Source organism: Bemisia tabaci, chromosome 2 (assembly GCF_918797505.1).
Source record: "Bemisia tabaci chromosome 2, PGI_BMITA_v3".
In the NCBI taxonomy this organism is placed as follows: Eukaryota; Metazoa; Arthropoda; class Insecta; order Hemiptera; family Aleyrodidae; genus Bemisia; species Bemisia tabaci.
Genome location: NC_092794.1, coordinates 18,104,598 through 18,119,392, shown reverse-complemented (window position 1 = coordinate 18,119,392; position 14,795 = coordinate 18,104,598). Strand labels below are relative to the sequence as shown.

Genomic DNA, 14,795 nt, shown 5'->3' with positions numbered 1-14,795 from the left:
CTTGATGGTTTGTATTAATGTTTAAAAACGAATGAGAAGGGGGCGGTAAAATACAGGCGGCCCATGGGCGGCAAGAAGGTAAATCCGGCCCTGTACATGAAATATTTTACTGACATATCCACTTTCATTTCTTTCTTACGTCTCATGCCACCCTGGTCATAAAGCTTGCACTGAAAAAAAAATCTCGGTGTATTTACTAAGAAAAGGGTAAAATTACCAGAATTCAGGGTTCTATTTGATCCCAGTTTTTTCTTGGTAAAATTACCATTCATGGAATTGGTAATTTTACCAAGAAATCTCGGTAAAATTATTGAGCTTTCTCGGTAATTTTACTGGACCTTGGTAAAAACGCCAATATTTCTTATCGACCGTGGTAGAATTACCGAGATAAAATGGCAAAGTTGCAGGGAATTGATTACCAATAAAAGTGGTATTCTTACCTGAAAAAACAGTAAAAATACCGGTTTTTAGGTAAGCTTACCAGTCTGTCTTGGTAAAACTACCAATAATTGGTAAAAAAAGTGAGATGGTAAAGATACCAACGGACCTTGGTAAAAACACCGAGAATTTTTTTTCAGTGTGGTGTATTTAATAATGCCTCCTGAGTATGTATGATAACTGACCTTCTGTTCTGGTACCATGTCTTGACCTGGGTCTCGGTGAGGTTGAGTGCCTCGGCCACGTCACTCCGATCGGCGACGGACAGGTACTTCTGGATCTTGAACTTCTTCTCCAGGTATGACAACTGCGCATGCGTGAACGCCGTCCGCCTCCGCCGTGGTTTCCGACCCTTGTCCTCGCGCTCTCGTCGTTCAGGACTCCCCGTCGGAGGACCCACCTTCCCCTGGGCAAATTCCAGGAGGGGGTAGGTCCTCAGACCCCCCTTATAGGGCACCTCGTTCAGCTTCATCCCCTCCTTCTCTTCCTCGTCCTCCTCTTCGCCGTAATCTTCATCTGACAGCTCTGCAACAAGGTACAAACGCCCGGTTAAGACAACGTCGCACTGGAAAAAAAAAAAAAAAAACAAATTGGATCTAGAGTCCAGACTCTTGAAAACATTGACAAGAAAAAATACTCTTGATTCAATCGGATTTTTGTTTGAATCAAAAGGAAATCCGCTTAAATTAAGAGGCTTGGTTCTTGATTTAACCTAGATTCTGATTGAATCAAGATTACTTTTTCTTATCGATGTTTTTAAGAGTTTGGACTCTAGATCCAATGTGTTTTTTTTTCCAGTGTGTGTATGAAGGTTTAACATCATGCTAAGAATCTATTCGCGATTGAATGTGACATTAGGTATCTGCAGATTGGTTGGTTCATCGACTGATTAGAGCGAAGTCAGCGACGCTGGCTTCGTTAGGAAATTTACTTCGGATTATACAATAAAAAAATGAACGAGACCTTTTACTTAGCGCACATAAACTCGAACCAACTATTCGAACACCCGAGTGGGGCTTAGTATCACTCGAAATTGAAGGCAAAAGTAACGCACCAACTCTCTAGGCCAATCCCTGGAACGGCTAAATCGATTGATTTCAAACTTTACCACTCTATATACGTAGATATATACATTCTTACATTTTTACACAAAGGGCGGTGCAGGATTAAGGGAATCAATTTAAGAAGTCTATTTTCACACTGGAAAAAAAGTCTCTCAGATCCAGAAGCCTGACTCTTGAAAAATTTGACAAGAAAAAATACTATTGATTCACGGATTTTTGCTTAAATCGAGAGCCAGTCCGCGGCGGATTGTCCGCGGTGAATTTAAGCGAATTTTCTTTTGATTCAAGAAAAAATCTGATTGACTCAAGAGTATTTTTTCTTGCCAAATTGTTTAAGAGCATGGACTCGTGATCCAAGAGACTTTTTATTCAGTGCAGGGTCAAAACAAGACTTTATTTTTATATGACGTCTTTCGGAAACCTATCATTTTTTGTCGCCAGGAAAATGAACCCTCATGTTTTAGTTTAAAGAGGAGGGAGAGACAAAAATTATGATTGTTCCAGTAATTAGTTTGGGTAACCAAAAATTGGATCACCCCAAAAAAACGAGTTTCCTCTTTGACCCGAAAACCCGACACCGGATGTTAAATCATATAGAAAAATTGAAACTTTGAAACACACCGAAAAAGAAAGATGTTAAAAAAATGTGCGACAAATCTTAGATGTTGTCATTGAATCTCTGGTGTTAAAGTAACATTCTAGGATGTAAAAGTAACATCCTAAGGATGTTACTTCAACACCAGAGTGTGAATGACAACATCCAAGAGTTGTCGCACATTTTTTTCACATCTGTGGTGTTACTACAGCATCTTTTTCATCAATGAATATACTTCATGATTTCGCAGGAAGATCATCTTCAAATCGCACACCTCTCTTTATCTAGTCCGAACTAAAAAACGAACGATCAAGTTAAAATGTCAATCGTTTGATTCGATCGCCGCACGAGGTACAATACAATGTCAATATCTCTGGCGCCGCTTTGAGAGGAGATAACAGAGTGACCGCGGACCCCGGTGAGGATTTCACGGTTCGTTAACGGGGTGAAAGGGCCGTAATGAATCCGTAACGGGGACACTTCGTACACTGTTGCACACTCACCCGAACTTAATCGAAAGAGAAGGGTGGAGAATCTTTCGTTTACCCTTATGATATGACCCTTAGCACAAGTGTGTGCTTTGGAGTTAAGCTCTTACTCAAGTGTGTGATCGAATTTAAAATTTTCCGTCAATTATGTTTCATGTTTAAATACATTCTAAAAATTGATAAAAGTCTTCGCGGAAGCTTGCAAGGGAGAATCGGAAGTATTAATTTGAATAAAATAAAGGCATATTCTTATAAAATTGTATTACGTACTTCACCTTAAGTGATTACTCAAATTGTAAAGATAGCAATGGTTTACACTACACATTGCATGCAATTATAATTTAATTTATAAAATTGAAACATACGCACCCCTCTTGGATTTGGTAAAGAATGTAAATGAATCCTTAAATTATCATATTTTCTACACTTCTACTTAATTAATATTGTATAATACTTTTCGACGTGGGATTAATACCAGTTAATACCAATTGGAAGTATTTTTGCTGAACGGAACCAGAGACAAGTGGGAAAGAAGAGGTGTGCTCGTTAGTTCTCGGGCTGTGAAAATGGGTAGGAACTATTAAGCGGCAGTGACGTCAGCGGCGGCGATGCAACAACGGGAACGTACACGGACGGGTATCTTTAACTCATGAGCCCTAACCTTCACGCACTTGTCACATGCCCACGGCTCATGAGCTAGCACACAGTTAGCGCTTAGTTCCGTTAATAAAATCCAGCTTGTCCAATTCTTCAAAAGGAACTACACCCAATTTTAGATTGGTTTTTGTGCAGCTCACCTCGAGCACACCCCATCTTCCCCACATGTTTCTAGTTCCGTTTAGCAGAAACGCATCCAATTTTAACTTTGATCTTAAATGTTAATTTCTTGCTGCTGTATGAGTACATATAATGAGCGACACTAGAAAGGTTACTATAGTTGAATTCAAAACTACTCCCAAATAAATCTTATTTCAAAATGCAACTGTGTACGTTTCTATTAATCGGTACAGCAATTCCGCGTACATACGTCTTTTTTCGAAACCTTCGATTTAGGTGCGGACCCAATTTCGTTTAAAAGCGTTTTTCATGATCTCTAAATAGTGGCATAATCGGGGGGTAGGGGAATATTGGTGGGTCTAGACCGCCCTTCCACGACTAAAAAAATCCTCAGAAACAAATTCCAGGAACTCTCCGACTTCGATACCCTCCCCCCCCCCCCCGCTCGGAGACATTTTTCACCATGAACCCCCTTTTTATTTTATGGAAACTTTCCGGCTACGGAATTACAGGCCCTATAATTTGGACCCATTCTACAATGCGGAACTACTATTTCTGGCTCATTTTAGAAATAAACCTTAGTGCCATAGGTTTCCCTACGCATAAAGGTCCTCTTATATAGAAGAGCCGGATAGAGCTTTTAGTGGAAAGGAACCACTGTTCCTTATTGCAAAATGTAATCCATTTATAAGACAGAAAATCGACCGACCGCGAGTTCGGACACACGGTTTTGGAAAAAGGATGCATGCCGACATCATCCTGGCCGACCGCCCGGTCAAGTAGCTTCCAGAAACGGGAGACAATATTTGACTCCCTCCGCAAAATCTTCGCTCCTCCGGCGCAAGGACGTAACTCGATTTCCACACGAGTCCCAGAATGCATGGATTTACATGCAAAACAAGGCTCACGTGGAAATTAGGATACGCCCTTACGTCGGAGGGTCGACGAGACGCGGAAGAGGAAGAACCCGGGGCCGCGCAAACAGGAGTAAATAATAGCAACTTAAAGGGCCGGCCGCTCTATCAGGCGCCCTCTCGAGTCGCTGAAAAGATTTTCGACCATTAAAAATACCCCCGCGGACTCGGGCACAAGCGCGAACGTGCTCAAGTGACGATACCCACGGGCCGCCCGACCCTCGACGACCCGCGGGGGAGGGGGGGGCTGTGGGAATCCACCCCCTTTCACCTCGTGATTAAACCATTCATCTGCCGTAATTGACTTGTTATCTGTGTTTTTAAAGAGACGCCCCTCTTAACGAGCGTGATTGCTCTATGATTTCGCGGCGGCGACCCCTTGTCCCCGAGCCGCCTAATCCACGCTCCAGCTAACCTGTATGACGCTTAGCGCCCGCTCCGCGCCCTCCGGCACCGCGCCTCCCCCCACCCCCTCGCCTTCGCCTTTCGGAAAGCCACCTTGCGTCGCACTGAGAGGAATACCCGTACTGCCATCCACGGGAAAAACGCCGTTAACACCATTTTCAATTTTTCCTGATAACATGTTTTATCACAGGAAAACTAACGAGCATTCATCCCCCAGAATGGAGATGTTGCATGTGTGAGAAATTTGCGATTTGACTGTTGATTCTTAGGTAAAAGTTCGCGAGAAACACGATGGTGCCACTGGTTTTCCTGAAATCAACTCCCAAGCTCAAAAAAGCTCTCAAAGTTGAGGCAAAATGGAGGGGATATCCCACGCTATCCTGAGAGTCCACCTCTACATCAAGACAAACTCTCCGTGCGAAGATATGGAGCAAATACATTAGCAGTGATGCCACTTTATTTGGGGACTCTAAAATTGAAAACACGGCAACCCTGCTAATGTATTTGCTCCCTATCTTTGCATGGAGAGTTTGTTTTGATGTAGAAGTGGAATCTCAGGATAGCGTGGAATATCCCCTCCATTTTGCCTCAACTTTGAGAGCTTTTTTTGAGCTTGGGATTTGATTTCAGGGAAAACCAGTGGCACTATCGTGTTTCTCGCTAACTTTTACGTGAGAAACGATAGTCAAATCGCAAATTCCTCACACATGCAACATCTCCATTATTGAATACCTTTGGCATACCACTGAGAATTCAACCTAAGAAAATTGAGCAGAATGGATATCAGTGTTTTTGGCAAGAGAACAGAATGTGTGATAGGAAAAGGCAAAATCTTTAATGGAGTTACGGCGTTCTTGCAGTGGGCGGCAGCTTAGCACAGAGCAAAAATTCCCCTGTAACTCTACAAAGAAATGAATACTGATCAAGAATAAGTACTAAACGTGCCGGCATGTTTAGTAAACATATGTATACGGTCAATAGGGTGGCTCATTTTAGCATCTGTTTCGAAATTATAGTGATAAGTCGGTGCTCTCGTCCGTCCTGATTAAGTAACTTTGTTTCGGATTTTGAAAACATTGATATTTAAGGGTCTCACTAGGATACCCCCCTTTTGTCACATTTCAGCATTGATTCCCCTCCCCCTCTCACCTTTCAGAATGCAGCCTTGCGTCGCGTCGCACTAAGAGGAATATCCCTAGCTCAGAGCGAAAATGCCCCTGTAATTCTAGAGAGGAATGAATATGCTGATCAAGAATATCGACGGCGAAAGTCGGCAATCACATAACTCGTTTGCGGTGTCTGAAAATCTCCGCCTCTACGTCATTTTTTTAAAGGAGAGCAAATTGACATTATTTCTTGAAGTTTTTGCAGAATTTTCTTCGCATTGAGAAGAAAAATCATGACAGTTTTAAAGAATTGCCGTTGAGTAGTTTTACATTTAAAAAATAAAGTATGACAGGAAGTCTGCGACGTCGCAAACCGAGTTATGTGATTGCCGACTTGCACCGTCGATATGCCCTAAACGTATAGGTACGGTCCATACGGTGGCTCGTTTTTGCATCTGTTTCGAAATTTCAGACCGGGTGGTGAAAAGTCGGCGCTGTCGACCGTTGATAAAGTAACTCTTTACACATCGTGAAAATATTGATATTTAAGGATCACACTAGGGTACCCTCCTTTTCGGTAAATTTCAGCATTGGTTCCCCTCCCCTCTCGCCTTTCGGAAAGCCACCTTGCGTCGCAATAAGAGAGCGAAAATACCCTTGTAAATCTAGAGAGAAATGAATGATGATCAAGAATAAGTACCAGACGGACCGTGAACCTAGATACTGTGAATAGGATGGTTCGTTTTTGAATCTGTTTTGAAATTTAAGACCGGGTGGTGAAAAGTCAGTACTCTCAACCGTCCTGATAATGTAACTTTTTTTGGATTTTGAAAAGATCAATATTTGAGGATCCTACTGGGTAACTCTCCTTTGGTAAATTTCAGCATTGATTCCTCTCCCCCTCTCGCTGTTAAAAACGTCCCGCATAGGCATAGAGAAAAAAAAGGAGGTGTTTGCATTTCGGGCATCTTGGAATTTTTTGATGACTTGATGACGTAGGTGGGTACAGCGTGAAGGGGACGTCGCTGTACCCAGCTGTACCCACCTACGTCATCAAGTCATCAAAAACTTCCAAGATGCCCGAAATGCAAACACCTCCTTTTTTTTCTCTATGCCGCATAGGGATCACCCTTCAGAATATAGCCTTGCGTCTCACTAAGAGGAATATCCGTAGCGCAGAGCGAAAATGATAAAGTATAACTTTTTTCGGATTTTGAAAATATTGATATTTAAGGGTCCCCATTATGGAGAATGTTGAGTAATAGTCCAGCCAAGGCAACTTGAGAGCAGCTTTTAAAGACTCTTTTGGATCCATTTTTATGTAAATAGGTGAAACATGTGTGGGGCCCATCAAAGTATTTCTCTCCTCATAAAAAAAACAAAATCAATCATCACCTATCCATAGAGAATTGATTTTTCGTTGCACTGTTTTAACACGCGGATAATTTGCAACTACAGTAGACTCTAGATTATCCGGCTTCGTATTATCCGGACTCTGGATTATCCGGATCGATTTTGCAACCATGTAACTACGTACGCATTCCGATAAGTGAGCGGATCCGCAGAGAAGCGGTCGCAAGGCATATCGGCGCCTGCAAGGCTGAGAGAATACTTCATGCATTGCGCCAAACAGTGAGGTCGGCGTGGAACGCATTAGCGCCTACTAGATTGCATAAATACTTCTCGCATTACACCAAACGCAGTGCAGTCGGTTAGTTAGCCTAAAACGCACATTAGCGGCTACAAGACTGTATGAATACTTCACGCATTGCGCGCTTTAATCGTTGTATTGTAATTTATCGTTGTCGGCTACCATTCACAATCACCATTGAGTCGTTCAATTTGGCGTTAAACTTTTAAATTCGTGTTGGTATGTTCATGATGTATACATAATAAGAATACTGTGGTGTTGGTTGGTGGTATTTGTGTTTTCTATTTTTATCTGGATTTTTTTTTATTCGGATCGGGCCCGGCACCAATTAATCCGGATAATCCAGAGTCTACTGTTTACTGCATTTTTACGAAATGGAAGAATCTGCCGTAGGGAAATCAATGCTAAAATGTACCAAAAAGGGGATACTCTAGTAGGACCCTTAAAAATCAATATTTTCAAAATCCGAAAAAGTTACTTTGTCAGGATGGTTGAGAGCATCGACTTTTCACGATCCAGTCTTAAAATTCAAAAAAGATACAAAAACGAGCCACCCAATAATGGCCAATTATTGGTCACTAAACATTGTATTTTTTTTTTTTTTTTGATATTCTGAGAGCTCACGGTAAGTAGAACAATGTAATGGTTTACTACGTATTTTTGTTCGAAAATCCCAGGGAAACCCTTTAGAAAAGTCCAAAAACTCCGAGGAATTGAAAATGCGCCCAAACGACGGAAAAATGATGACAATAAAGGACTAGGAACAGTGGTCAAAATGCTATCTCCTTTCATGATGATTTATATGATTCCATTGACGTTCTAATGATTTAAGGTTAAATAATTTTAAAAAATAGAATATATTTTTAAGCTTCAAAGAGCAGCTAGTTTTTTTTAAACTTACAATGAGCAAATATCGGAACCATACAGAGGCGATTTCACCGCCTCTCGCTTTCATCTTTCTTGTCACCCGCTTTTTAAATTGTTTTTTATTGTACCACCGGGTTTCGAACTCGGGACCTATGTTGGTCTTTCAGCCAGGCGCGCTGATCATTCATCTTTAGGTGTGCGAAATGACTTTAGTGATCGTCAACTCGATGTTGCCACATTTTCATACGGTCGGTTTTGGTTATTGCATAGAATTTACTTGCCAGAGCGATCAGATTTCCCGGCAAAGAAGAAATGTTAAGCTGTCTCACTAACCGGTTACAAAGCTCTGAAAATTCTCGAAGCTTTTAATAAATCTTTGAGGATCGTTGATAGTGTTTTATCCTCATAAAAGTGAGGTCCTTAATACTAAAGCACATCACTAAGTCTTAGTCTTTTTCATTCAATAGTGTCCTGTCTCTTAAATAAGTTACGATTCAAGTGCATTCAATCTCTGAATGTAAGATTAATCTTGCGATTTTCTTTTTGCCGATAAACTTTATGTCACAAATAGTTATAACGCTTTAAATTAGTTTTCGCTTAAGTCCAAAAACCACAAAACGCAGCCTTTTCTCCCCTTGAGTGAGTTGAATGTTGCCAAGATAACGTGACTCACATAATAGGAGCGAATCTCTGGGCATGCAACTCTTGCGACACGTAGGATCCGTTTTGCCTAAACGATCAATTGAAGGCGAACCACTTTTTCTCGGCTAAAAGTGATGTTTATTTTTAAAGTGACCACTAAACGAACACTAATTCTACGTATCAAAATAATCACATCCAATCACATGAGGACCTCATAATTCAGCACAAGTTTAAAAACCATTAGTGAGTATACAATGAATCTTGTATCGATTTCTTACCGTCATTGCTGGGAAGAACATCACTGAGCAGATCTTTGATCATGAATGATGACTTCGGGCTCTGTTGCATAGTGCAAGCGGCACTGAGTCAGCAACGATTTTATTTATTTGAATTCACCGGTAGCTGAGGTCCTGATTTCTAGTTGTCATTGTTCCATTATCATCCGCACCGTATCATTTATTTTTGAAAAATGTTCTCAATTTTGTACGAAATCCAGAGGTGAGTTAATCACAGTATATGACACTCATATTTTTCTCTGAGAGAAACGCCAAAGAAGTGCTTGCCTTTCACGCAAAAATCAGTCTGGGTTTCTCAATTTAGCATTCACTTTCACTTTTACACACACAGATGTTTCCGTCTTTCCAAAAGAATATACTTTACATTGGTTTGGCAGTGTGAGGTGTTAAGGATCACTGAAAAATAGTAGTTAGATAGAATTCATTGAAGGAGAGCTGATTGCACAGACATTTTTATAAAATAAACATCTACCATTGAAAAGAGGTGATAGCAAACACGTCATTTCTGAAATGAGATGGGAAAGTTTGGTTTTTTTTTATGCTCCAACTCCTCACAGTTCAAGTGCAGACACCTGAACCGGTAGTTATAAAACTGTCTCATGTTGTATTACACAGAAAAAGAACGCAGCACAAAACACTGGAAAAAAAACACATTGGATCTAGAGTCCAGACTCTTAAAAACATCGACAAGGAAAAATACTCTTGATTTAATCGGATTTTTGCTTAAATCAAGAACCAAGCCTTTTAATTTGAGCGGATTTCCTTTTGATTTAAGCAAAAATCTGATTGAATCAAGAGTATTTTTCTTGTCAATGTTTTCAAGAGTCTGGACCCTAGATCCAATGTGTTTTTTTTTTTTCCAGGGAAGTTTGGTTAATACGAGAAATAAAACACAAAATAACCCAAGCCTTCGGTTGACTCGGTTTTCAGTCTCTCCGTTGTTTTTTGCGTTAAATTTTCCGCAAACTGCTAAAATCAACACAAAATTTGGGCTGGTTTGTGTTTCACTTCCTAAATTAACAAAAGTAACACAAGACTACAAATATTTTTATCAATGTAAGTGCATTTCCTTCTCTTACAGAGCTAGCTCCCGTCACCTTCAAAACTTAAAAGGTGAAGAACTTTAACCTTGCTCGGAAAATTTTTTTTTATTTTTTTCGTTGATTGATTGGTGAAACAAAAGTAACATTCGTGTGATATTCAAGAAAGAAAATCCCTCGAGAATATACCTGTACATCAATACAGAAAGATCTATTCAAAAATCGGCCATAGATTGATTTAATTTAGAATCGGGTAAAAATCATTGCGGCCTTTACTCGAAAAATTCTACCTCTGAACGGAAAATCGCATTATGACTAAAAATATAATTCGGATAGATTCTTTGGACTGAGGATGGGCTAGCAAGCCCGAAATTTGTTTCACTAACAAAGGTCCCTCCGGTCTCTTGGTGCTCTTTTCGAATCGGCAACTAATGTATCTGTGGTTCAATTCTTGAGAGCTGCAGCCGTATTCTTCTTATCAAAGTGGCGCTACTCTAATTGGTGTAGAGTCCCTATGCACTGCAGTTTGCAGGACAAGCCGTGATTTTTCACGATTCTGCATAGATACTTTAATAACTTTTTACTATAACAAACATGTTGCTGTACAGTATAATGGCCTAAGGTATGATATATTTATTTTACACTGAAAAAAGACTATAGGGCGGAATTGTATAATGCCCTAAGGTATGAGATATTTATTTTACACTGGAAAAAAAGGGTATAGTTAGAAGAACAGTGTCATGGTTATGGTATTCGCTAACACACTCTGGGATAACAAATTTTGTAATCTCAACCGTATTTATCAAAAGTATTGTAAATGCTACCGGACGTCCGGTTATCCTAAACCTACAGTACGACTGTGCAATAAGTTACATATCGACGGTGAAACTACCAAACCACGTATCTCGTGTGCGGTGTTTAAAAATCTACGCTCGCATTTTATTTTTTTGAAGTAGACCAAATCAACATCATTCCTTGAAATTTTCACAGAATTTTCTCCGCACGAAGAGGAAAAATCACAGAAATTTTCAAGACTGGACGTTAAGTAGTTTTTCATTTAAAAAATAAAGTATGACAGGAAGTCTGCGACGTCGCAAACCGAGATACGTGGTTTGGTAGTTTCACCGTCGATATACTCATCAAAGAATCTACCATTCTTCTAAAAAAATTCGGCATATTTTTGTCCAGAGGAATCAGATTTGTTACATGTTTATTTTTTCCAAAGGAAATAATATACGGCGCGGCGCACACTGTGGTATTGGACCTGAAAAGCTGGCCAAAACTATTTATCACCAGATATCGCCGAGTTTTAAAAATATTTTACAATCAGTACTTCTTCTTAAGTGATAATATGCACAATTTATCCACCTAACACATCATATGACAATTTGCGGAGAGTTTAAAGAGGATGGAAGAAGCCCTCCAAAAAGCCTTTAAAAGGACGCAAAGTATCTGACTAAAGCGGTGCATTTAGACGAGTTTCTCCTTCACCTGTGGTCCACTTTTCGAAATAAGGACTCTCTATGACCTCATTAATGGTTTTTTTATGAAACAGCGTAAGTCCTTTCAAAATTTTTGACGAAACAGCCGATCTCTCACATTGAGGAGTAAATGTACATTTCTCAAAAAAATTAATATGAATCATTCTAGATATTAGATTTTTGACTGTTTTGAATCAAAATTAGTGCTAGTATGAAAGTGCCGGGACCTCCATATGATGATTTGAGGATAACTTATGGGATGAAAATCAGTTTTATCAAAATAAGAACCATTGTGAGGACAGAAAGCACCTATGAAAAGGATTCATTTTGATGGGTTCCTTCCTAACCCATGATCTACATCTCGAAGTGAGGGCACTCCATTAACTTTGAAGTTGCCTTTTTTAATATAAAACAGCGTAAGTCACTGCGAAATTCGTGACAAAACCACATATCTCACTTATCGAGGGCCAATTGTATTTTTTCTTAAAATTTAGGTTGATAATAATGGAAGATTTAGTTCTAATGATGTCCCTTTACAATCTGCTGCCTGAGGAAAAATCGTAAAATTACTTTTACGAGGCTTCAAAATGTGCCTCTCAGCGTAATTTCATGGTGCCAGAGGGCCACTTTCGAAGCCCCACCCCACGGCCGGATGGCCTCAAATTTGTCTGTCAAAGTAAAACATGGCATGAATATGTCTATACTCAAGGATAATGCACGAAGAGATCGTTAAATAACGGATTAAACTCTTTTGCAAGACTTTAAAATGACCCTCCCTTCCGCTTTCAAATTATTTTTTTCATCCCTCTTTCGGGGGCGTAGGGGCCAGAGAAACAGGTTGTGTGACCAAATATCACCCAATTTCGTACTAAATGGGTCAGAGGTATTGGAAAAATACAATTTCAGTCGTTAGTATCGACATAATTTTTCCCATTCATGTTTGTGAAAATCGCTCAAAAGTCCATGTTTGAAGTCAAAAATTTCAATTTCCTCAGTTTTCCTCAGTCTGTCGACCCTGAATCCTGAAAATACCCACTTCGGACTATAACATTCCGCCTGAAACCGCTTGAGAACAGTTGAGAGAAATTTTTAATCGGACTGTGAAATTCGAAAAAAACGTTTACTTTTACATCACTTTTCAACCTCCTGTGAAAATCACTAAAAAAGGAAATTTCGAAAATACTGTGGTTAGTTGTGTAGAATATACCCTTAAGAATGTGTTGCATATCGCCGAACTTCCCTCCTATGGTCGCACAGTTGAAGTAAACTGATCGACGAGTAGCGCGTCAAAACACATCAAAAAAATCGCTGAGAAATAGGTAACTTCGTGGTCTCTTCGCGGGAAATTGAGCCACTCGAAAAATGGCACATACATGGCTACTGGGGTAAAAAACAGTGTAGATTTCGAATATCACATTGGTTTTCAAAAAAAAAAAATTAAAATTGAGGTTTTGGCCAGGTTTTTCGGTCAAATACCACAGTGTGCGGCGGTTAGACGTTGACAGACTGTATCGTGTCTCAAATCAGAAACGGACGCTTGCTATCGTGGATAATTGTACAATTCTGTCGTGCTAAGGAAAAACGCTGTATGAACATTCGAGAGTTGCCAAATTTACCTCCATAAAACGTCCGTTTTTGCGGAATGTCATGCATATTTTGCCTTAAAATTTCCTGATGTTTTAGATTAAATTGTCAACAAAATTGCCTGAACAATGGGAGGAATATTCTTCAAAAATTTTCTCGTAAATTTTTGTTTTATTGAAGGCAATATGACAACGCCTGAAGGCTCATACGGCGTTCTTCCTCAAGACGGCAGAATTATAGCAAATTTTTAGGAGAATATTAACCATAATTATCTAAGAATTCAAGACACCTTGTGAAGAGAGATTGATAATGCTATACCCGCTAACTTAAAGAACGCGCGATTTGGAGGGTACGTTCTAAAAAACACAATCGCGAAGGTACGGAATCCGGCCTGGCGAGGCGAAGGAAAACACTTGGACACCGCGGAGCAAACGGCGATCATGAAGGGGCAACAAAACGAAGTAAGTTTCGCGATTCACTTAGCCGCAACCCGTCCCGGGAGCCCGCGAAAGCTCGAGCGGAAAATCACCCCTAAACCGTATGGTAATGCGCGGGCTGGGATTGGCCGAGGGAGCGCGAAGCCGGGCGCCGATTGGTCGGATGGCCGAGGGGTTGATTGCGGGGCGGGGCCCGGGAGCACCCCTCCCCGGCCGCGGATCGTTTTCGTGTACGTGTTTATAGAGCCTCATTCGCTCTCTGTTTAATTCCCGTCTCGCGGTATGCAGATTGTTTGTCGTTAAGCAATGCGGGTGGCCGCGGGCGCCAGGCGCCGGCCGGAGTTTATTACATCAGAGCGAGCGCACTCGGCGCGTCTCTACCCTGCCGCGCCGTCTGCCGAGCCGCAACCTCTTGTGGGCGCGGTTCTGCTCGCTACCACCGTTGTCAGAGTTTTCTCGAAGATTCCCTGCGCGGGAAAAGAAAATCACTCAGAAAAACAAAAATAGTAACAATAGAGAATTTGCAGGTGTCTGAAATTTGATGAATTTCGTGTTTAAGTGGAGACAGCTGAGTGAACTGAACAGAAGGATACACCTCACTGGAAAAAAAACCACATTGGATCCACATTGGAAAAAAAAGAATCTTAAATTTGCCGCCAAGAAGTATTTCTTCTTAAATCAAGAATTTTTCTGGTTAATAAAAGCTACTTTTTTGCTTAACCCAAGCATTATTTTTCTAGAATCGAGAAAAAGTCAGCTTAAAGCAAGATAAAGAAAATTCTTGGCGGCAAATTCAAGAATTATCATGCTTGATCCAAGCTACTTTTTCTTCAGTGTATAGTTCAGACTCTTAAAAACATCGACAAGAAAAAATACTCTTGATTCAATCACATTTAAGCTTAAATCAAGAAGCAAGCCTCTTAATTTGAGCGGATTTCCTTTTGATTTAAGCTTGAATCTGATTGAATCAAGAGTCCTTTTTCTTGTCAATGTTTTCAAGAGCCTGGACT

At 40.4% G+C, this 14,795-nt stretch overlaps 1 protein-coding gene across 2 annotated transcripts in view; it reads right to left on the bottom strand.

The window, feature by feature from the left end:
* Positions 1–14,165, bottom strand: part of LOC109030479 (homeobox protein ceh-30-like) — a 30,218-nt gene extending 16,053 nt beyond the window's left edge. The window contains exons 1-3 of one of the 2 annotated variants that reach the window (XM_019041462.2): positions 13,638–14,165; positions 9,226–9,639; positions 624–963 (exon numbers count right to left, since the gene is read on the bottom strand). In XM_019041462.2, coding sequence (XP_018897007.2) covers positions 624–963; positions 9,226–9,295 — 410 coding nt within the window. In that variant the 5' untranslated portion in view covers positions 9,296–9,639; positions 13,638–14,165. The remainder of the gene's footprint in view (positions 1–623; positions 964–9,225; positions 9,640–13,637) is intronic. The other variant, XM_072296817.1, reaches the window with a different exon arrangement.
* Between the last annotated feature and the right edge of the window lie 630 nt (positions 14,166–14,795).